The following is a 24,461-nucleotide window of genomic DNA, read 5'->3' on the forward strand; positions in this document are numbered from 1 at the left end:
GTATATATAACATAACAAAAACGCTATCTAGTAAACAATAGATCTGTAAATATTTAAACCAAAGGCACTGAGGCTGGCCCGGTGCTGCATGGTTAGGTTCGTGTGCTCTGCTTTGGGCGGCCCAGGGTTTTCCTGGTTCGAATCCCGGGCGCAGACATGGCACCGCTCATCAGGCCATGCTGAAGCGGCATCCCACATGCCACAACTAGAAGGACCCACAACTAAAAATACACAACTATGTACCGGGGGCTTTAGGGAGAAAAAGGAAAAATTTTTAAAAATCTTTAAAAAAAATAAAGGCACAGATGCTTCAGAAAAAAGAAAGCTTAAGGTGTGGATAAACATGGGTAACAGAGGAGCCCCAAGCTTCTGCTGCATCCAGGCTTCACATTTAATTACCTCTCACTCTTTTTCTCTTCAGTCTACATAGATAGGAGTTAATTCCAGGTTCTTTAAAAAATTATGTATTTATTTTTTGAATTGGTAAGATATACACGTGGAACAAAATTCCACCCCCTGGCCCCGGCTCCAGCCATTTAGTTCTCTTCTCTGAAGAAAATCACTTTTGCCAGTTACTGTCCCCTTCCAAAGATGGTCTGTGTGTTGACAAGCATAAATATCCTATATTCTTTAAAAACACACACGTGTGGCACACACACACAAATGGTAGCATACTATATACATTGTTCTATACCATGTTTTCTTCACTCAAAATATTCTGGAAATTGTTTTGTATTAGTATATTTAGAGTTACATCATTCTTTTTAATGTCTACATAGCACTTTGGTGTGTAGGAGGATCATAATTTATTTAGTCACTTGGGCACTTTGGCAATTTTAGTGCTTTTATGTGCCTGATTATTCCATAGAAATTCTCTAATGCGTCTATAATGAATACGTTCACTGGTTATGGAGATGCTCAAGGTCACAGAAAGAGTAAAGAAATTGTGACCAGAACCTAAAGTCTAACCTCCCTGTCCAGAGAGTTTGCATCATCCCACACACACAGCTTCCTTGAATATGTTCAGAAGTCAACACTGACGTTCAGGGAGGACTCAGGGTCCAGCCTGGTGGTGTAGTGTTTAAGTTCGCATGTTCCGCTTCGGTGGCCGGGGGTTCACCAGTTGGGATCCTGGCAATGGACCTACACACCACTTGTCGAGCCACGCTGTAGCAGGCGTCCCACATATTAAAAAAACAGAGGAAGATGGGCACAGATGTTGCCTCAGGGCCAATCTCCCTCAGCAAAAAAGAGGAGGATTGGCAGTGGATGTTAGCTCAGGGCTAACTTCTTAAATAAATAAATAAGAATACTAAATTGTCCCTTTGGAAATAATTTAGATTTATTTCTGCCTTTGGCACTGCCTAAATTAAATTTTAATTTGATGCTATTTATAGAAAACCCACAAATTTCAAGCTTTCTCTCTCCTTCCCTTCTTTAGCCTCTTATTTCTCATGCTCAGATCTAAGAGGTAATACTGCAGAAAGCGAGACCAATTTAGAAGTTGTTGAAGTGACTTACACTAGAGAAATGGCAGGGAGAGTGGAAAAAAGTAAATAGATTATGAGCTCTTTATGAAGGAGGCGAGCTAGAATTTTGGTGATTGGTGGACATAGAGGGTGAGAGAGAAGAAGAGACAAGCACTGTATTGTGAATATCTGTCATTCACAGCTGCCCAAGATCTTTTGAACACCCTCTCCATAGTTTGATAATCCCCTATGTTGTGAATCCTACCTTACCAAGGTAGAATTAGGAAAAAAATTCCCAGTCTCCCTTGCTACTGGAGTGGGGACGTGACTAAGTTTCTACTAATCATATACTTTGATTTAGAAGCAAATAATGTGAGAAAACAGGCTGGATGGCTGGAGTCCATCTTTGCTGGCCTGTGTACAGCAGAGGCAACATATCCTGGGGCAATATATTCTGCACCACAGCAGGTGCAGCTGCTTCTGGGAGCAGCAGCGCAGCTCCCGTACCAGGCCAGTTCTGCATGCAGTTCTGGGAGCTGTTTCTATGAACTGATACCCCTTCCTTCTTAAACTTGCGAGGGAGAATTCTGTTATCTGCATCTAAGAAACCGACACAACTATTTTAGGTATTTCTCATTATATTTCCAAAAATACGCTTATGCTGCTATTTCTTCATATATCAATTTCAGAATCATCTATGGACTTTGTACCATGGAAGATGAGAATTCTGTGGTCTTAAACCACCCACTCAGTGTCACATACCTTCTCTCTTCCTGTCATCCCAATATAGTTACATCACAATTTTTGTTAAACCAGTAATTAGTGTTTATCATTAATAAATATTATTTGACATTTAGTATTATAAATATTAAGTAATATTAATAGTATTATTCAAAGCTAAATCAAATAGTGGAAATGATTCCTTTCCTTTTCTTTTGTAATTTTTGTTTTTTTTCCTAGAGTTATGTGTACTTTTTAAATTTGCTTAATTTTCTGTGCACCTATCACTAAATCTTTATATACTTGAATGTCCCAGCTCCTACTGTGTGTACCTTGAGCAAGTTACTTAATCTCTCTGTGCCTCAGTTCCTTATTGGCAAAATGTAGATAAAAATAAGAGCTCCTTATGGGCTTTTGTGAGGATTAAATGAGTTAATACATGAAAGAGTTTGGACAGTGCCTGAGCATAGTAATGCTCAATAAGGGATGGTTATTATTACTACGCTCCAATAGTAGAGCCAAGAAGGGAGGAGCTGGGTGTGGACGTGATTGCCGTATGACCATAGGAAGAAGGGTAGCTGACTCTGAAAGGGTTTTCTTCTGAGCCTGAGACAAAATTAAGGAGAGGACAATTTTACAGTGGAAGGGAGGTAAAAGAGCTCGTCTTAAATGGCTTCACTCTTCACACAAAGTAAGGATCTTATTTTATAATGTTGCACAAATTGGTTTATCCTCGCCTTCTGTTATTATGTGTTTGCCAGCTGCTTAGTGTCCTTGCATTCTGAGGTCCCACAGGAAAATAGTTCATCAGAATCCATGACTGAGGACAATTGCAATGCTTGTGTTTAGGAAAAGAAAACAAATCTAGGGGCCGGCTCCGTGGCCGAGTGGTTAAGTTCTCGTGCTCCGCTGCGGCAGCCCAGGGTTCGGATCCTGGGCGTGGGCGCGGACATGGCACTGCTCGTCAGGCCACGTTGAGGCGGCGTCCCACATCCCACAACTAGAAGGACATGCAACTAAGATATACAACTGTGTACAGGGAGGGTTTGGGGAGATAAAAGCAGAAAAAAAAAAAAAAAGATTGGCGACAGTTGTTAGCCCAGGTGCCAATCTTTGAAAAAAAAAAAAGAAAGAAAACAAATCTAGAAGAGAGCCAAGTGGGATGGCTAGGCTAGATAAGAGATAAAAACATATTAAAAATATAACATCACCCAAAAGAACTCAAAGCAGGATCTCGAAGAGAGATTTGCACACCCATGTTCCTCAGAACATTCATCACAATATCCAAGAGGTGGAAGCAACCCAAATATCCAATGGCAGATGAATGAATAAAGAGAATGTGACAGGGCCAGCCCACTGGCGCAGCGGTTAAGTTCACACGTTCTGCTTCGGCAGCCCTGGGTTCACTGGTTTAGATCCCGGGTGTGGACATGGCACCGCTTGGCAAGCCATGCTGTGGTAGGCGTCCCACATATAAAGCAGAGGAAGATGGGCACAGATGTTAGCTCAGGGCCAGTCTTCCTCAGCAAAAAGAGGAGGATTGGTGGCAGATGTTAGCTCAGGGCTAATCTTCCTCAAAAAAAAAAAAAAGAAAGAAAAGAAAAGAAAATGTGATATATCCATACAATGGAATATTATGCAGCTTTTTTTTTTAATTTTTATTATTTTTCTTGGTGAGGAAGATTGGCCCTGAGCTAACATCTGTTGCCAATCTTCCTCTTTTTGCTTGAGGAAGATTGTTGCTGAGCTAACATCTGTGCCAATCTTTCTCTGTTTTGTATGTGGGTGCCTCCACAACATGGCTTGATGAGCACTGTGTAGGTCTCTGCCTGGGATTCAAACCTGTGAACCCCAGGCTGCCAAAGCAGAGTGTGAGAACATAACCACTACACCACCAGGCCAGTCCTTTATGCACTATTTTTTAGTTCTACAGAAATAAATGCTATACAGAATTATAAACTCTTTTACTAGATAATTCTGTATGATCACATAACACTTTGTTTCTAGGATATTGGCCCAACTTTTGAGGATATATCATATACATGTTTTTTCACATGTCCACAAATACTGTACAGAACCTTAATATCTAGTAAAGACAGAAGCTATGAGAATTTTTATCGTATTCAGACAGTATTACAAACCAAAAAGAAACATCTTATGGAAATAATACCATTCTATTGAAATTAGAGTGCATTGCATTTATGTATCAATTTTTAATATTCATAAACTATTAGGGAAATCAGTGCAGTAAATGACAGTGGTGGCTTTAAAAATTTATGCTGTCTCTGTGACACTTTGTCCTACTCTGTCCAAGCAACATTTGAACCAGTGGGACCCTTCTAATCTTGTGCCAGAAACACGATGTGACCAAGGTCAGATTCTTGTGCAATTTGCGAAGCCCTTGGTTTGCAGAGTTGTTAGCGTGGCGGCATAGCTCATCGACTCCTCTCTGTCACATTTGAATATCTAATGTTTCAAATTGTTAGTGACGTTCTGATTTATTTTCATGCCTGCAGTTTCCGTTAACCTAACTACACCTGCCGTCAATTTAGTTAACTTGCCTTTGTTATTGCAGTTTGAACTCTGGCTGCATTTTTCCAGGAAATTAAATTACTAGGGTTTTCCAGTGATTGCGTTCTTGCAACTTCTGTACAGACTTTATAACCTTGGTTTTTGGGGGCTTTGTTTTTTCACTTTCCTTTTTACCACATATTTAGAACCATTACCACACTTTTAGAGCTTTCCTTTTTCCACATTTTTAGAACTACGTACCACCTATTTAGAAGTTTCTTGCAGCAAACTTCAAGTTAAATAGCTTTCCCCAAGTTTAACGTTCCCAACAGCTCCTCTGGGAATGCTGGGGTGGGGGTGGGGGGGGTTGACGACACTGTGCTGTCTGTTCTGGGAGACTCTGCCTCCTCCTCAGCCTGGGATGGGCGTGAACCCTTCTCTGATGGTCCCACCTTTTCCTCTGTGTCTACCCTAAATTCTTGATCTCCTGCCTGTTCTCGTGTCTTCTGCCCTGTCTTGTTAAGACTCACAACAGCTGTTTCTCATGTTTTGCGTTGTAACATTCCACATGGTACTTGGTAAACGCCTAATATAGACAGCCTCTTTATAACAGAACTGCAATTATTCTTGTCACGCTCTGGTTGTTTTTGTGGCTCTCCTCTGGAATCTCTCCAAATTCCCCTGCTGGGTTTTAGCAAGCTGGCCTAGCGTTCTCTCACAAGGGTCTGATTAGCACATGAATTAGCTGCTCAGTCCTGGGACTGCCTCATAATGCATTCATTTCCATTTAATTCTGAGCTTGGGAACATGGAAGATTCACACTACCTTCAGTGTTCCCTTACACAGTAATGCCTCCTGTAACATAAAAGACTCTGTGGCTCTTTTAATGGAATAACAATGATAACTTGAACCAGCTCAGGTTTGGCATAAGTAGTTCAGAATTGACCTGGTCTGTCTGACATGACATCTGATGTGATGTCACTGAAACGGTGTCACTGTGGTGACCTTGAGGTGCCGAAGAGTGTAAGTGCCTAGAGCTCAGGAGAGAGGTGGACCTAGAGAGAACTGTTTAGGAGACATCTGGAAGAGACGTGTGGCCAAACCTTTTGCCAAGAACATTGTGACTATAAGTGGATAGTGGGGAAGGAGGCCAGACTGCAAGGAGTTCAAGACCACCCATTCAGGAAGTTAGGCAAAGGCAGAAGGAGCAGGACGGGAAGTTCGTTCATGCAATGGCAGGTAAAGGTAACAGTGAGAAGGGAGTGTTTTGAACCTGCTTTTAGGCAGAGAGAAATTAGCTGTTAGAGAGGTAGGGAGTTTTTTGGGGAGAAGGGATTATTTTAAAAATAAGAACAGTTCTCTCTCTATATTTATTAGTTGAGGCAGCACTAACCAATTGAATTTTCTGTGATGATGGAAATATTCTGTACGTATAATGTCCAATTTGGTAGCCGCTAGCCTCATGTGGCTATTTAAATTTATTTAAATAATAGCTAGTGGCTATTGCATTGACTGGACAGCTCAGAATTAGGGTATTACTAACTAGAGCAGCAGATTAACCTCAGAATATCAGTGTCTTAAAACAAGAAAAGTTCATTTTTATTTATTTATTTTGGTGAGGAAGATTGGCCCTGAGCTAACATCTGTGCCCATCTTCCTTTATTTTGTATGTGGGACACCACCACAGCATGGCTTGACAGGCAGTGTGTAGATCTGCACCCAGGATCCCAACCTGCAAATGCCAGGCTGCCAAGGAGGAGTGTGCAAGCTTAATCACTATGCCACCAGGCTAGCCCCTAAAAGTTTATTTTTTACCTGCAATACATCCAAACCAATCAGGGCTTGGGTGTGTGTTGGGGGAGGAGGCTTTGTGCCACCTAGTCATTTGGAGATATTGGTTCTTTCCGTCTTATGTGGCCTCCATCTTCAACAGGCAGGCTTCAACTTTCTTGTGAAGAAGAAAGAGGGAGTGTGGAGGACCTCTTGGGAGGTTTTATGGGCCACATCTGGAAATGACCCACATCACTTCTACCTGTATTGTAATGACTAGAAATAAGTCATATGGCCCTACCTAACTGCAGGCTAGCCTGGAAAATCTTTAACTGTGTGGCCAGAAGAAAAAGGAAATGATTCTATGGACACAGCATTATTCTGACACATTTATCAACAATAAAAAATGTTTAAATTTGCAGAGGGTTCCGAATCAGTCTCCAATACCGCCAAACTGAAAATGAATCTTAACTAGCATGCCACGGGAGATTGTAGCCACGGGCCCTCCAGGGTCTGTTCAGTGACCCCATCTCTTATCAACAGAGTGATTAAGAATTGCCTTTCAGAAAATCTGCAAAGTCTCACAGCCAGGGCGTGCGCAAAAGAAGAAACCGTGACCTGAAACAACCTCGGAACCAAAGATGATCCTTCCCATGTAACCCAAGGACCGGGACACAACTGGAACTTGAAAGTCGGACTCTTATCAGAAATGAGGGGTCCCTCGTTCAGGAAGATCCAGTGTTAAAATTCCTTCCCCAGCTCATCAAAGATGTTTAGAACCCTGTCATAAATGTTTAAAACCTTACCATAAATTCTTGAACCCCCCAATCAAAACCAGTGTTTCCATGTGCCAGCCTGTTCTCCTTGACATCTTAAAATTTGCCTCAAACCCTGAATCAGGGAGACAGATCTGAGGGCACACACCCCCTGTCTCCCTGCAGACTGATCTCACAGAATAAAGCTGATCTCTTTTCCCAAAGGCTGATGCTGTAGTTATACTCATAATTATTTATGCTCATTGGGCAGAGAACCCCAATTTTGTGTGGTAACAAGGCCAGCTCTGGATAAGAGGAAGACATTGAAGGATCAAAATAAGGCAAAGGGATTAAACATGGGACAAGGATCAGGAGGAAAAGATGGAATTAATAATGGAGGGTAGAAAGTTGTTTTTTGCTCATGGAGAATGACGTCTTCCTCAGAAAGAGATACGAGGGAAAGAAAAAGTGTAAGAATATAGAGCTTTTAAGATGTAAGGAGAGAAATTAATGATCCTCAGGTTGAACCACCTTGTCTTCTCTGAAAATAGAAGATGAAGTCATCTGCTTAGTATGACAGGCCTGGGGAGATGTTTGTGTAGGTGCTTAAAATTATCAGAAAAAACTTGGAACGGTTACTGTGAAGAATGGCTGGGGCATTTGCCATAGAAATTGGAAGGAATCTGTTTCAGACTAACCTGTGACCCCAATCTCTTTTAGAATGTGTCAGGTAAATTCAAATGCATAGCTTCTTTTCTCTTGATAAGTATCCCTATGGTAAACCATGGGGTGCTGTTAATCTTCTGTTTAACCATAGAAGTGGACTTTGAAAATTTAGACTTCTTTCTTCTGCCATAATTAATGTGCCAGTATAAGAGTCAAACATCAAAGCTATTGAATAGATTAGCACACGATAATTTTAAGAAAGATTAGATGAGTAGAAAACACTGAAGCTAAGAATTCACATTTTGACAACATCAGTTGAATTGTCAGCACTACACCATTTGAAGTTTGAGAGTGAAATTACTTCTCATTAACATTGAACTAAAACTAGGAAGAAAATGCAAATATTCTTTGTCAGAGAAATTGTAAAATCTTGGAATCATAACAAACAGCCGTGAAATTTAATATTCTCTTCTGTATTTGCCTCTCGCTTCCTACTCTACCTCCTCAGCCTCCTCCCTACCCATACTTTTAGAAAACTTTCTTAGCAAAGATTCATAACTCAATATGAGATGGAGTGGGAAGGCAACATCTCACTTTCTGTAGTTGACTTTTTTTTAATCTACCGTGAAACTCTACGAGATCCCCATTCTTGGTGCACGTGGTAGAAGGGGGCTGACTGAATGCCGGGATCGAAAGGCAACCATAAGATTCAAGCCGGGCCAGCCAGAGTATTGTGTTCTCCTCCCACAGCGATGGGCATCTGAACCAAGCCACACCAATCAAAACTCTCCTTGGGATTTTGACTGGAAACAGAACGTGAGTTCTGAGGAATGTAAGCCTCAGTGCTGGTAGGCATCTTTGTCACCATGTTGGGGGAGCTTGCCTGAGAATGAAGTCAACACAAAGGAGAAAAGATCCAAGAGTAAAGACAGACAGAGAGAAAAACAGAGACTGTCTTGATTGCATTAAGACCCTGGATCCAGCCATACCTGAAATTGATATCCATGAACATTTCAGGTATATCAACTGTGTTCTCTTTGTAGGATAACCCAGTAAGAATTAGGCTTTTGTCACTTAAAAAGGAAAGAGTTCTGACTGTCACACTTTAAAAGTACAGGTTCAGACTGAAGAGGAGAGAAATGTGAACAATGAAAGGCAACGGGTAGTTCCTGCATTTTTACCTCCCTCAAACTTTTGACTTTTTGGCAGTGGTAGTTATGACATTACCACAGAGGACAAGAGCAGAAAAGAAAACAATAAAAATCAAACTGAGCCTTCTCAATTGACGAGAAGGCTTAGAGGAGACCTAAAGAAGGATAAAGGAAAATCTGGCTTCTATGGGCATTTCACTTGCAAGTGTTTCAACCCATCTATTACTCTCTGTTGTTTTTTAGCTTGAGTCAGAAAAGTCGGTCAGAGCAGTTGTGTTGTTTAAGGGGTAATTCAATGTAGTAGTAAGTGGACTTACCTGGGTTGAGTCCCAGCTTGCACCGTAGAGGCTATGTGACATTAAGAAATTACTTTATGTCTTCTGGTCTTTTCTAATCTGACATGGAGAAAATATCTTCTATGGCAGAGACTGGCAATTGTCCCCTAATATCCATTCTCTCCTTCACCCATAGGAACAAAATATTTAGCTAAGCACATGGTCTCTCATTTCCCAGCCTCCCTTGCAATTAGGTGTGGCCATATGAGTGAGTTATAGTCAAAGGGATGTAAGAGGCAGTGTCCACAGCAGCTTCTGGGAATCTTCCTTAAGAGCCAGCTTCCCCCTTTTCCCTCCATCCTGCTGTGTGGAATGTGGATGTGATGGCTGAAGCAATGTCCTGGACGGTGAGGACAGGTTGTGACACCAAAGGGAGGGCAGAACAGAAAGTTGGAAGGAGCCTAGGTCCGCAGGACTTAATGGAGCACAGCCGCCACACCAGCTGAGGACAGTTACGTGAGAGAGAGAGAGAGAATTTTTTGTTATTTACGCCACCATTGGTTTGGGTCCTTGTTAGGTGCAGCCAAATCTAATCCTAACTGATATACTTACTGTGAAGTATTGTCACAAGGATGAAGTGAAACACAGATCATTATTGAGCGCGGTGCCTGGTGCACGGTAGACAATAATATGGGTTTCCCCCTTCCTTTTTTGTACCTAAATAAGGCACAGCAGCCTCCTCATGATCTGCTGTCAGATTTGCTCTTCACTACCAACATTAGAGTGAAATTATAGGAAATTCGTTTTTCTAATAAAAATTGAGACCTGTAGAAAACTTTCTTCCATTTTCCCTTGTCCTTTGCAGCCCAGAAAACAACCAATTTAATGGAACACTTTATCTTAAATACAAATCTTGGGAAGTGTGGAGGGGTGTAAACTTTGGGAGAGACTATATTATACAACATTAACCATGGCGGATTGAGCAGGGGTATGATGCTGTGCTCAAGAGATTGACTGAAGACAGGTCTGCCTGTGTTTCCCGTCTCTGCCACCTACTGTGGGAACTTGGGCAAGTTATTATCCTCTCTAGAGGCTTTGCTTCCTCATCATTAAAATAAAAGAATAACACTATATAAGGTCGTTGTGAGGATTAAATAAAATAATCAATTAAGATGCTTAATTTAAAATGTGTAAAGGTAGCTAAACATCACAATACAACAACAATTATCATCATCGTGTTCAAATGTGCTGATTGTGAATATGGATGCAATTGCTTTCTTAAATTCTTTATGAAAGTGGCGGGGCATTAATCAATAAATCAATGTCAGGAAATTAGGTAGTTTCTACTTTTTAGCATATTAAATGCACCTGTAATGTGGGTAATATTTTCCCATATAAACAGTGTTGTAGAGTTTGGCTGTGTTCTTTCCCACTTAGTGTTAGATAAATCATTGCTTTGTTTAATCATATGTTATAATGGCATAAATGAATCATTTGTAACAAGCATTTTAAAAAGCAAAATGATGATCCAAGTTCTAGAAAATCTAAAATGAGTTTCAAAGCACTAAGCTTGTTGATTAATCATGGAATTCCATGTCCAAATTGACACACTGCACAGAGAAAGTATAACTGTTCTTTGTCAAAAATGGAAAACAAATGTCTTACCGATTATAAGAGTGTTGAGCAGATTGTTTTTCCTTCTCTAGATACTCTTCCTTGCAGCAAGCAAAGCCATTCAGTCAGCCCACAGATGCCAGAGCTGCCTGCTAGCCGTGGGAACTTCACATCACACCGTCCTGGGATGTTGGCTGTGCTTCACGCTGCATTAGGACTTCATAAAAAAACAGAATCAAATCAAGGGCGTAGATTTCTTGCTAAGTCAACTGGCACATATGGAGCACCAGGCAACTGAGCTCAGGCTACTGAGGGAGTTCACAGTCCAGCAGCAGAGACAGACGTACTCACCTAGCTCCGTCGCTGCATGAGTCCTGCCCGAGGCGTGGGCCAAGCAGGAGAGAGAGAGAAACAAAAGCATTGATTCAAATGCACGGAGGTGCAGTCAGAGGAGGTCTAAAGAAAACAGCAACTTTTGTTCTGGATTTTCTTCTGGTGGAGTGCGGAGTGGAGAAGCAGGCCCAGCAAAGGCATGGAAGGAGGAAATAAACTGCATGCTGTTTTGAGGGACTGGATGTTACTGAACCTGAAGTGAGTTCGCTCACCCATTGCGCAGCAAGCCAATTTCTGACACCGGGTGTGGTGGAAGAAAGTAGGAACTTTATTATTGCACAGCGTTGAGCAAGGAGAGAGGGCAGCTAACGCTGAAATCCCAAACTCCCCGAAAAGCTAAAAGGAAGGGTTTTTATTTGGGGTTTAGGTAGGGGAGAGGGAGCATATGGCCTTGCTGGTCAGAGCTTTCCCACCAGCCTGTCTTTGGCCTTGAGACTACTTGCAGAGAGGAGGGAGCTCATGACCTTGCTGGTCAGCAGCTTTCCCACCAGCCCGTATCTCTTTGCGGGAGGAGATAGTCCAGGTGCTTGTCCTTGACGGTGTTTGTCTCCATGGAGGATAGTGGATTCTGGAGCCAGGAAGCCAGAGAGTAAGCAGGGAATGAGTGTTTTGGTTTTAACCCCATCTATGCGGGGTTTAATGTGGGGAAACTGATATCAGGGTCGGTATCATGGAGAGAAGTTCATTGTGATGCTAGCTTAGGACAACAAAGAGCATAAGAGTGTCTTGTGAACCCTGAATCCTGTGCTTATCTCTTTCTGGTGTTTGAGTGTTTGTACATAGGAAAAACTGGCATCTGGGCAAATAAGGCATAAACCTCAAGGACTGAGGCCCTGATCCCTTCCTCTGGAAGCCTCAGGATTTCCTCTGATCATCTCTTGAAGCTTATGACATTGTCCTTGTGCTCTGTTGCAGACCACCAAGGACAACTGTGATGGCCCCCGCAGGCAGAGTCACTGAACGCAACCTCAGGTTTTCACCCTCATTTCTAAAAGAAGCATGCCGTACTCTGAGAATACCAGAGTACGAGTACTCTGGTATACGAGCCAGTAGTGGCCGGCTCGTCTACAGTTGGGTTCCGATATGTAAAGGCAGGCTCAATAGGAGAGAACAGGAGGATGTCGGTGGGATCCTGTTCTGAGATGAACTAACATCATGTTACCACTGCTGCAGAGAATTCATAACACCAAGAACCCTTCCCATCAGTGACAGGAGAATCCAGGGCCTTCAGGGAGCATTTCAAACTGCCAAGACCCCAAGGACATATAAAAACTCTTCCTCTGAGCCTAATAATACCTGCTCCTCAAACAGCATAAAATCATGGACAATCCAGGCACGTGGAACATGAAGTGAGCTATACTAGGTTTTTATACTTTTTCAGAGTATGCTAATCTGCACACATCTAATTACTTAAACTCTGTGCCTCAGTTTCCTCATCTTTAAAATAGGGATAATCACAGCACCTACCTCATAAGGTTGCTGAGCAGACTAAATGAATTAAGTAAAGCGTTAGTGAGGTCTGACACTATTATAATTATTTGTCTCAATTTTTCCCTCATTACCACTATGTGGCAAGCCTGCAGGCTAGATGACTCACTGACGGTACTTTAATGAGAAGCTGTATTATGTACGTTCTGAAAGTATGATGCTCAGACGGCACGGGTCTCCCATATTGCACCTAAATGGTCTGGTTTTACATGGGTGTATGCCCCATGAAAAGTGACACCTGAACCATAACCTGTTAAAGAACTTGAACAGCTTGGCCTTGTGTGGCCCAAGGATAGAGCCTATCCTACTAGTCAACGTGTGGTTTGTGAAGCAGGATTTGTGAGGCAGGGCTCCAGAGTTAAGGAAAGACACAACGATCCAACCTTGGCAAGAAAAGACAATTTACAGAGAAGGAGCAAAACCACCACTCAGAACTGACTGGAAGTACCAATCAACTCTAAAAGCACGGCTCTTGCGCATGTTGCTGGCACCGACCCGCTTCTGGTGAAGTCTTTAATCACTGGCCGAAGCTCGTGCTGAGAGGGCAGAAACTTCCTCTATCTTATCTTTATCCACAATATCCATCCCAGGGCCTGGAACTGAATACACAGTAAATCAATATGTGCAAAATGAATGAATTAATCAATTACAGAGTGAATGTTAAAAAAGTTTTTGAACACTTCAAGGAAAGGTTTTTACTCCTGGTATTGGAGGGCAGCACCGATCTCCAGGATCCTTTCTCAAACTGTAGTTTACTTAGAAGTCAGCATAGAAATCCATCAAATGATCTTTGGGATCCACTTTCACTGGCAAGCCCTGGGAAATGCCCAAAGATGCCTGTGGGCTTCCCGGACAAAGAGTCTGTCCCTTTCACTCTCTTCTTCCTACATAACCACTTCTTGAAATCCTTCAACATTAGTTAGATTTTGATCTCTAATATGGAAATTAATAGCAATTCTGGCTTCTGTCCTTCAAACTTCCTTCCCTTTTGTGCTTCCTTTTCAAAATCAGAGAAATGCTCTGCATAATATACTGAACCTTGATTTTGTTGTTGGCTACGCCCAGCAATAATTTTTGTTTCTCCCCCATGAACATATAGCACCTTCCAACCTCCAGAAACATTAGTGAAGGACTTGAATTCCCCAGCTTCTGCCCTTTAATTTCAACCTTTAGGAATAAGGCAAAAGCCTTGTATCACCCACCGCCCGTCCTCCGCTTTGTTGAGCCCTGTGGATTCCCTCCAGGGCATCCTCCCATCCTAAAGGTCCTACACAGCAGAAACAAATGCTTTGCTGAATTCTCAGTGGCTGAGACTAAAGAGAAGATGGTAATGGCTGGGGGTTGGGCTAGAAAAGACAGCTCAAGGGTTATTTTGGGGACGTAAAGAACATCTCGAGCCAATGATGTTGGACCTTCAGGGAAATATATCAGACACTCATTTCAGGACTCCTGATTGTCCTAGTTTTCACGTTCTTTAAGTGAGGGGGAAATTTTTGCTGATCACGTTGTTCTTCATTTAAAATGCTGCCAATGTCGTCAATAGGGAACTGGTCAAATTGTGGTACATCCATCTCCTGATCCACTCAGACAGACCAGCAACCTCTGCTACATGCTCTCATAGCAACCTGTTTTCTCCTACTGAGACGTGTCATTATATTTTTGTTTTTATGATTATTTAATATCTGTCTCCTCCACTAGACTGTAAGCCCAATGAAGGCAGGGACCACGAGGGCAGGCGCTGTGTGCCTAGTGCTTACCACCATGCTTGGTATACAGTAGATGTTTAATATTTAGATGTATAATAAATACACACAATAGAATATTACACAGCCATTTTAAAGTATGATAGTGTGGTATTGTTTATTGACATGTAAACTTACCCATAATATAATGTTAAATTAAAAACAACAAATTATAAAATAGTAGCTATAGTATGAGCTCATTTTTATAAAAAGAATAGCTATGTATACAGATACATTGATCAAAATATTCATAGTGGTAGGATTATAGAGGATTTTCTTTTCTTTGTAACTCTCCATATTATCTGAACTTTGAAAATCACATTCATTTGATCCATTATTTTCTCATTTAAATACTATTTCCATTTTGAAAACAATCAAGCAGACATTAAAACACTTTTTTTTCTGTCATTAAACTTCACTTGAACATACAGTTTTCAAACAGACAATATTAGAAACAACCTAATTTCCATATGCAAATCAAAATGTTGGAATATATTAATTTTGATACTATTTCTGATTAAAGTGGGCCTCTAACAAAATGATCACGCTGATACCTTCATTTCTGTATAAAATTTATTATTTTATTATAATGTCCATAATTACTGATTAGACTCCTGTCTCTCCTCCTATTTACATTCCAACTTAGGATGTGGAGAATGGAATAGACCTTAATTTTTTCTCCCCTCCTAGTTTTTAGCTTACAGTCTAAAAAGTTAAAAGGCAGTGGATTCCTGAATGTAAGTCAGTGGCTGCTACATTTAAAGTACCTTCCTTACATGAAGCAAGTTTGCAAAGATGAAGTTTTTTTCCCCATCAAGACACTAACATTCTAAAAGTATATCCATTTTAAACAAACACCTTTAATAGCCTTACTGGTTATAAAACTATAATTGGGCATTTTTAAGATCTGCTTATAATTTTCCCCTTTAAAAGATATTAATTTATATAAATAAGACATTTACAGATGATAATCTCTACAGAGCCACATACTCCTGGATATCTTAAAAGGTGAGCGTAATTGCACTTATTTTATACAACAATTAGCGTTATTGTGGGGAAATGGAAAATATTTTTATATATAAATTCCTTTTCCCAACTAAGTGTAATTGAAACGTTTCATTAAGAGTCAATTTAGGGGGCCAGCCCTGTGGCAGACTGGTTAAGTCCACATGCTCTGCTTTGGCGGCCTGGGGTTTGCAGGTTCAGATCCTGGGCACAGACCTACACACTGCTCATCAAGCCATGCTGTGGTGGCATCCCACATAGAAGAACTAGAATGACCTACAACTAGAGTATACAACTATGTACTGAGGCTTTGGTGAGAAAAAAAAAAAAGAAGAAGATCGGCAACAGATGTTAGCTTAGGGCCAATCTTCCTCACCAAAAAGAAAAATGAAAAAAAAGGAAAAAAGAGTCAATTGAAAAGAAAGAAAGAAAAAAAGAGCAAATACTGTATATGGCTATCTGTCTTTTAGTGATATTAATTTGGTTGTTCTTGCCAGTTTCAATCCTTTGACACAAAGACCTCAGTACCATATTAAGAAGTCAAACTATGATCTATAAAATGTGACAGCCCCAGGAGACCTATCCCACTATTATTCATTTTCAGTAAAAAATCTAACAGATTAGTGATAAATATTGTGCCTTAAAACCTTAATTATACAATACAAATCATTTATAATACAAATTGTAATGGAGGACATGTGCTGGCACAGCTGGTTCCACATATTCTTTGGAAGCTCAAAAAGCTCAAAGATGTCTTATCAATCATCATTTCAGATCTAGTAGCATAAAAGCTGGGTTTTCTAAGTAAGATTTCCACAAATTAGAGAAGCGTGACATTGTAGCACCGTCAATAATTCTGTGATCGGCTGACCAGCTCACATTCATTATCCGTGCCTTATATACTTCTCCTTTCTCATTAAATCGGGGAAGGGCCTAGAAATAAGGAAAAGAACCAAGAGTCAACGTTCACTTGCTTAAAGCATAAGCTCTAGCAACAGCAATGGTGAAAGATTAGGCAAACGCCCCTCCCTGCAACAGAGAGGAGACGGGCACCCCAAATGAATTTTGAAAATGCCAGCTGCTACTTTTCCATCTCTGTGAGTGCGTGCCTCAAGCTTTCAGAGTTCCTCCGAGGTGTTTCCTGCCCCCTATACAATTTCCACACGTACAGTAAATTTCACCTCAGATTTCAATTATTTAACAAATGATTATTGATCACCTACTATGTACCAACTATATTCTAGATTTTGGGGATAAAGCAGTGGACAAATAACAATCCTTGCCCTCTTGGAGCTAATATGTTAATGGACAGAGACAGACAATTAAGATCAATAAGTAAAGTGTATAGTGTGTTAGTAAAAAGTGCAAATGAAAAAATGAAGCTGTTAGAAGGCGAAGTAGAGGAGAGGTGGCCTATTTTTGACAGAGTGGGCAGGGAAAGCCTCAGCAAGAAGGCTTCCTCACTGGAAACAAGCCAGATGGACACCGGGAGACAGAGACAGACGGCACATGTGACTGAAGTGCTGGAGGACCGGTAAAGGAGGCAGGGCGGCTGCTGTGGAGGGGCAGGGCTGTGGTGGGAGCTGAGGTCACAGATGGAGCTGGGTGAGGGTGGGGCCCTTTGTTAAGAGCAATAGTTCTCAGTCTGTCTTTGGTAAAGGACCTATTTTTTAAAAAAAATTCTAATCCATTGCAAGCTATTTTTAAAAAATATATTAAAAGTGAATTACTTAAAAAATGAAATTTAAAAAGATACACAAAATACAAGCCCTAACTTCTTCTTATTAGATTCAATAAACATAAAATCACTCTGTCAAACTGCCGTGAAAGTTGGTAAGCCCTACCATCCGCACAGCCCGGATACAACAGTCATGGCCTGACATGGGTCCCCGGTCACACTGAGAGCATCAGCGTAGGACCATGGAGGCCACTGCAGCCACTTTGCCTTTGAACTTGGTCCAGTCTGGAGACATAGACTTGAGAGTCATCAGTGTATAAATGGTATTTAAAGCCATGAGACTGGATCTAATAAAGAATAGGGCCGGAGCGAGTCCTGGGATGCCCCAATGTTTAGAGATTGGGAGATGAGGAGGTACAGCAGGTAGGAGGAAAGCCCGAAAAGTGAGGTCTTCTACAAGTCAAAGTGAAGAGTGTTTTCCAAAGAGGTGGGATTGATCAACTGTCTGAAGTGCAGCTAATAGGTCAAGGAAGACAAGGACTGAGAACTGAGTGACGGGGAGGTTCTAGCAACTTAAACCATTTAGCAACAAGGAGTTTAAAATTTATAGTGAAAACAGAAAATAGCAAAGGAGAGAGAACACAAAGGGAGAAAGGAATTAAATACCATTTGTCTTTACCCAACAAAGATTAGTTACATTAAGTCACTATGAAAATTTAAACGCTAAGAACTACGCTTCATGCCTTGAAGAAACCATGGGTAAAACGATTCTGTAAAAGCGCATCTATTGAACAGATATTTGTACACCAATGTTCATAGCAGCATTATTAATAATAGCCAAAAAATGGAAACAACCCAAATATTCATTATAGATGAGCAGATAAACATACGTGGTATGTACAGAGAGTTTCAGTTCAGAGTGATAGAAAAGTTCTGGAGCTGGATGGTGGTGACGGATGCAAACAACGTGAATGTACCCAATGCCTCTGAACTGCACACTTAAAAATGGTTAAAATGGTAAATTTATGTTATATATATTTTACCATGATCATAGACTTATACATACAATTCAGAAGAAAATAAATCTCTTTAGGGAAAAAGAAAAACAAAACTTCATCACACAGGCATGATGGTTTGGAAACTAGAAAGTCAGAATTTTGTGGGAATCGAATGTTGAACTCTGGTTCAGAGGAGAATGAGTGCTAGAGATGCCACCATTCAGAGACACTCCTGGTGGAAGGAACAGCATCCTGCTGTGTTGTTCTTCTCTCCTTATCTCCTCTGTGTGCCAGAAGGAGAAGCAGATCCCAGGAAGAGGGAGTCACTTAGCAGCTAAAGTGCGGTCTGCTGGAGAGTAAATCAATGGCTGAGTGAGAATGTCTGTGGAGGGTTTGGGATGAAAGTAAGAAACTTACAAAAGACATGTGGAAGCATTATAAATGAAGAGAAGAAGAAAGGTTCTTTTGCAAACGTGAAGACCCAAATCAAGGTTAATTTAACAATGGCGGTGTGGAAATGGTTCCAGGACCTTGTTGTTTGAACGCTGGTGATTCTCCACCCTAAGTTAGTAGAGATGCCCAAGCCTCATCCCCCCAAATTCTGATGCAGTTGGTATGTGGTGAGCTTGGACAGTTTTTTCAAGCAACCCAGATGATTCTAATGCACAGCCAGAGTTAAGAATCATTGCAACCCTTATTCCAAGTCACTGTCTCCTAAAACATGGCCACAAATCACCTGTGTTGGAACCACCTGGGTTCTTTGTTTACAAGGGAAGTTCTGGGGTCTCTGTTCCCAAGGCCAGGAAATCTACATTTTAAACTAACACTTCCAGTAATTCTTGAACAGAGTAAAGTGTGAGAAAAAAATGCTCTAAATGGGGTCTCACTGTGTTACAAATAATAATTTGGATTGGCTTACTATTATTCTTTGGTATTCTGAAATAAAGATATTTTGATAGAAGCAAATTGGCTATATTTATGATTATCCATAAAGACTCACACCTTCGCCTGGCATTATCCATAATGATTGATCCACACAGAAACAATCCAGATCAGCACCATTTACTCCACAGAGAGGGAGCCACTGGAATTGCAGACCTAGTTGTTGGTAAGAAATAATTGGCTTACCGACTCAGATGTCATACTCAAACCTACAAAGCAAGGGGAAAACTCAGAAATGGTTACTCTTTGTGTTTTCTCGCCCAATCTGCTTAAACTCTTTTTTCAATTATTTAATATACACACCTTAATTGATCCAACAGCCCCAATTGCTACTTCAGGCGGCAGTATTATTGGTTTGGCATAGGTACCACCAATCTAAAAAATAAAAAAGGAAGAGTAGAAAGATTAAGCTTCTGAGGGACAAATGAAATTTTATCTTATTTATTTAATTTTTTGAGGAAGATTAGCCCTAAGCTAACATCTGCCGCCAATCCTCCTCTTTTTTTTTTTTGCTAAGGAAGACTGGTCCTGAGCTAACATCCATACCCATCTCCCTCTACTTTATATGTGGGATGCCTGCCACAGCATGGCTTGACAAGTGGTGCCTAGGTCCACACCTGGGATCTGAACCGGCGAACCCCAGGCCCCCAAAACCAAATGTATGAACTTAACCGCTGCATCACCAGGCTGGCCCCCAAAAGAAATTTTATATTTTTAAATATGAATAGAAATCTTAAGTTATGGTTTATGAATTTGAACATTACTATTACTCACTGATCCAATGTTGGACAGAGTAAACGTTCCTCCTGTGAGATCAGTGGTACCGAGCTGACCCAAAGAGCCCAATTTCTGGAGGCGGTTCAATTCACTGGCAATCTCAAATATGGAACAGATCTGAACGTTTTTCACATTAGGGACGAGCAACCCCTGCTCAGTATCCATTGCTATCCCAATGTTATGAGAAGCCTAAAAAAGACAAACAGTAGGCCTTTTCATAAGCTAATGGGAAAGAAAGGATCAACTGTCACTGTCTTACAAATAGAATTACCAAGAACTATTTCACCAGATTAGTGATGACTTAAATAATGTTTAAAGGATTTTTAAAAGATTTTTTTGAGAAATACAATTTTTTTTGTTGGTAAGAATATAGGGCAACAAGCTATTTCCATACATTGTTAGTGGAAATGTAAGCTGCTATACACTTTCTGGAGAACATTTAACAATAAACATCAATATTTATAAAAGTTTGTGCTAAGGAGATAAATACAGAAGTATGTAGAGATACACAGGGATGTTGAATTCAGATTGTAGGTTTGAGAAACTGCAAACAATCAAAACGTGTATCAATAGGTCATAGCTAAATAAATAACAAAGCTGTATTTATTGACATGTAATGATGTCCATAATATAGTAAATGAAAAAGAAAAAGGTTAAAAGAAAAATTTTTTATAACATTAAAAGTTAAATAAAATGTATAACTCCATTTTTTTTTTTTTGAGGAAGACTAGCCCTGAGCTAACATCTGCCACCAATCCTCTTCTTTTTGCTGAGGAAGACTGGCCCTGAGGTAACAGCCGTGCCCATCTTCCTCCACTTTATATGTGGGAAATCTACCACAGCATGGCTTGCCAAGCAGTGCCAGGTCTGCACCCAGGATCTGAACCGGCGAACCCGGGGCCGCCAAAGCAGAACGTGCGAACTTAACCATTGCGCCGTCGGGCCAGCCCCTCATATATTTTTTAAAAATAAAATGCTGAAAGGATGAACATCTCAACATGAACAGTGAGTTATCTTAGGGTCATGGGATTGAAGGTACACATCGTTATTTTCTTGTCTGAATTTTTTGCAACAAGTATATACTTAATCAGAAAAACATATTAATCATATGGGAAGATTTTAGATGCAGCCCCTCAGAATTAGAATATCTAAGCTCACTTTCTGCTTATATATTTCTAGTGAGAAATATAATTAAGGACCAGCATCTCCAAAAGAGTTTTCAGTCTTAACAAACTTTCACTCCAAGAAAAGAGTTCACTCAAATGGAATTCAAACTTTCATTACTCTTCTCATTTAGATTATTCTCGTTTTAAAAACTGCAGGACTTCCTTTTTGAGAGGAGCCATTCTTTTTGAGGGAAGGGTGTGTAGGATGGGTAACATATCCCGTTGCCTCACAGGCATACATTTTTATCATTTTAAGCAGAAAATCAAAAGGGCTTAAAAATGGCAATCTGCATATCCGAACAGTATCCTCATTAACCAGTAAAACCAACAATAACGACAAATTATACTTCGGTTTAATGTTTTACTCCATACCTTTAATTCTAGCCTAAAAAAGATCACTATGTGAGGTACAACAGGAGCTTCTCTAACAGACAAGCACACTCGCACCATCTTCTATTTATAACAAGAACATTTTCACAAGATATAGCCAACCTTATATGTTATGTTTTGGCAGCTTTCATCCACAGAGGCATTAAGAATGGGGAACTGTAGTAATCCCAAGGAAGCAGCCTGTTTGACAGAAAGAGAATGCAACTTTAGCACGTCTCCCTCAGAGAGGAGACGGGACTCGAAGCAATAAGAAGAGGCGTAAAGGAGGGAGGGAGAGAACTCTTATTCACGCTGAGTTTAACTTCAAGTCTCCATGTACTTAGGCGCCTTACTCCCGCTGTCACCTCCAGGCAGTGTGGAACTAGGCCACCCTAATCAGTTAAGAATAAAAGATAAAGTAGTCAGATAGCTTGTAAACGTCAAGATTTTCAAAATAACTGGACAGACTGACCAAATTACCAAGAGAATGTCTAAATTCTACGTGACTTCCTCACTTACATGTAGCGTCATAAGATTTCCATGAGAAATAAACCTGTAGTTCAACAAGGCGGTAAGTAAGCTATTTCCCTGTGTGAAAAGAACAAGAGAGAAGGACTTCCAAGTGCGCTGACCATCAGAGGCCGGTGTTCTACCTGGCATCTTGGCCGAGTGAAGGGCAGAGCTGGCGTGAACATTTACTTGAGAGCCCGTCTCCCTGATGGATCACATCTGTCTTCCCGCTCGGCCACCTTCTCCCTTAATCTCTGCTTTTTCCCGTTTTTCTCTTACTAGTACCATTCCTCTTCTGTCCATACTCAGATTTCCCTAAATGTCCCCAAAATGTTCTTTATAGCTGTTTCTCTGCCCATCCAGGATCCAATCAAGGTTCACACATTGCATTCAGTTGTTATGCCTTATATTAAATCTAAGAAAATGGAAAAATAAAAATGCTTAAGATTGTTCTTAAAAAGAATTCCCTCTCCCACTGGCCTCATCTAGTCTAATTAAGAGTTCTTTTTCTTTTTCTTTTTTGATGAAGATTAGCCCTGAGCTAACTGCTGCCAATCCTCCTCTTTCTTCTGAGGAAGACTGGCCCTGAGCTAACATCCATGCCCATCTTCCTCTACTTTATATGTGGGACGCCTACCACAGCATGGCTTTTGCCAAGCGGTGCCATTTCTGCACCTGGGATCCGAACCAGCAAACCCCCGGCCACCGAAGTGGAACGTGTGCACTTAACTGCTGCACCATGGGGCCGGCCCCTTAAGAGGTCTTTATATGAATTGTGTTAAGTGTTATTTTGGTCTGTGGGTTAGTGGCCTTGACAGAAAAAAGAAGTCATATCCTTGAACTAGAGAGTTAGGAAAGTTTTATCAAGCATTTGATTTGATAACTGCAACTTTAATCTTCTTCATATAAAAATCCATAGCTAAGGTTAAAGTGTTACAAATAAAAACACTGTTTTGAGTATAATCCAAATTTTAAGAAAAACAAACAAAAAACAAGGTGTGTGTCCATCGATCACAGGTCATCTTTTTCCCTGTACTACACTTTGTAGTATTTTCCAAATGCTCTGAAACTTACATGGGCAGAAAAAAATGTTACTTTAAAACAAATAAAGCCTACTAAATTTTATTTTCAAAATAAACATCTGATATTTCATTCAGACTGGAACAATGAAGGAAAACAATAATAAGACAAATTCAATATATTAAGAGCTGGTCTATCTTCGCTTTAAACAGATGTCACCAGGTAGCAGTGAGGGAACCCAGTCCGAAACACAGAGACAGTGATCTCCTGCTCAAGGCTAACTTCTCCACCGGGGTCTTCCTCTTGTTCTTCCCCCAACGCCAGGGCCTTGCTCCAACAATTGTTCCCACTCACATATTTCTAACTTTCCACTTTCCAGCTCTTTCCCTCAGCCCACACATCTGCTCAATTTCTCCCTGAGGATGTGCAGGACAGGGGGCAGGTGGAAGCTTCCTCAATCCCCCGCAAACCACCACCTTAACCAGGCCCTGTACCTGCGCCCTGTCTGCCTTTCACCAGATTTTTTTAGTGTCTCCTCTTCTGCAATTTCTATTCATTCCCCAACTAACTGCAACCAAGCTTCTACCTCAACAATACTTTATTCAATCAGTTCCGGCCAAGGCCACTCATGACCTCTTGATTACTAATCTAATAGCCTGTTTCCATCCCTTATCCTAGTCAACCTCTGTGACACAGGACCCTTATCTACTCCCCTCTTAAAGCTTTTTCCTTCTCTCTTGGTGTGAGAGGCTGAATCAACGGCCCCAATCTTTTGTGCCTCTCCGCATCCACGCTCTCAGCAAGCTGACTCTGCGCTTAGTCACGTGACTTGCTTTGGTCAATGAGTTAAGAGCAAACTCATGCAGAAGAGCTTGGAAAAAGTACTTAAAATCTGCTTCCTCTCTTCATCCTTACCAGTACTATGAGATCACACATAGGTTGTATACTGGGGAGACAAGTGAGACAAGCAGAAGACAAATGGTCAGCCTTGCCAAGGCCATCCTACATCAGCAGGCCCCTAGTCAACATACTAGCTGTCTGTAGACATGAGCGAGCTCTGGCAAGATCAGCAGACTAGTCTTGTTTCACCTGTAGACTCAAGGTAAATAATAAGTGACTGCTCTTTCAAACCATTAAATTTGGGAGTGGTTTGTTGTATCGCAGTAGACATACTTCTAAGTGACTCTTTCCTGGTTCTCCTATGGTCAGACCACTGACCTCACTCACCCTCTTCCATGTCGTTGCCAACTCAGCTTCTACCTACCCCTTAAACATTGATGTAAAACTCTTAGCCTTCTTTTCTTCTCATTCAAACACAATTTGGGTGCTCTCCTCCACGTGTTTCAATTGCTATGTCTCTACAGCTGACTCTCTATAGCCGTAATATAGCCCAGATCTCTCATTTGTTGACGTCTATTACATCTCATGTTTACCATCCATCA

At 40.9% G+C, this 24,461-nt stretch overlaps 1 protein-coding gene across 3 annotated transcripts in view; it reads right to left on the reverse strand.

The window, feature by feature from the left end:
• Positions 1–15,875: 15,875 nt before the first annotated feature.
• The window catches only part of DBT (dihydrolipoamide branched chain transacylase E2), a 41,279-nt gene continuing 32,693 nt past the window's right edge, over positions 15,876–24,461 (reverse strand). Inside the window, exons 8-12 of one of the 3 annotated variants that reach the window (XR_006886057.1) lie at positions 21,613–21,690; positions 19,952–20,143; positions 19,481–19,552; positions 19,238–19,386; positions 16,357–16,492 (exon numbers count right to left, since the gene is read on the reverse strand). Coding sequence is in view for 2 of the 3 variants with exons in the window: in XM_046645780.1 (XP_046501736.1) it covers positions 16,325–16,492; positions 19,481–19,552; positions 19,952–20,143; positions 21,613–21,690 (510 nt within the window). In the remaining variant the exon portion in view is untranslated. Of the gene's footprint in view, positions 16,493–19,237; positions 19,387–19,480; positions 19,553–19,951; positions 20,144–21,612; positions 21,691–24,461 lie in introns of all 3 variants that reach the window. The other 2 variants (XM_046645780.1, XM_046645781.1) reach the window with 2 other exon arrangements.

Source organism: Equus quagga, chromosome 18, assembly GCF_021613505.1.
Source record: "Equus quagga isolate Etosha38 chromosome 18, UCLA_HA_Equagga_1.0, whole genome shotgun sequence".
Lineage (NCBI taxonomy): Eukaryota > Metazoa > Chordata > Mammalia > Perissodactyla > Equidae > Equus > Equus quagga.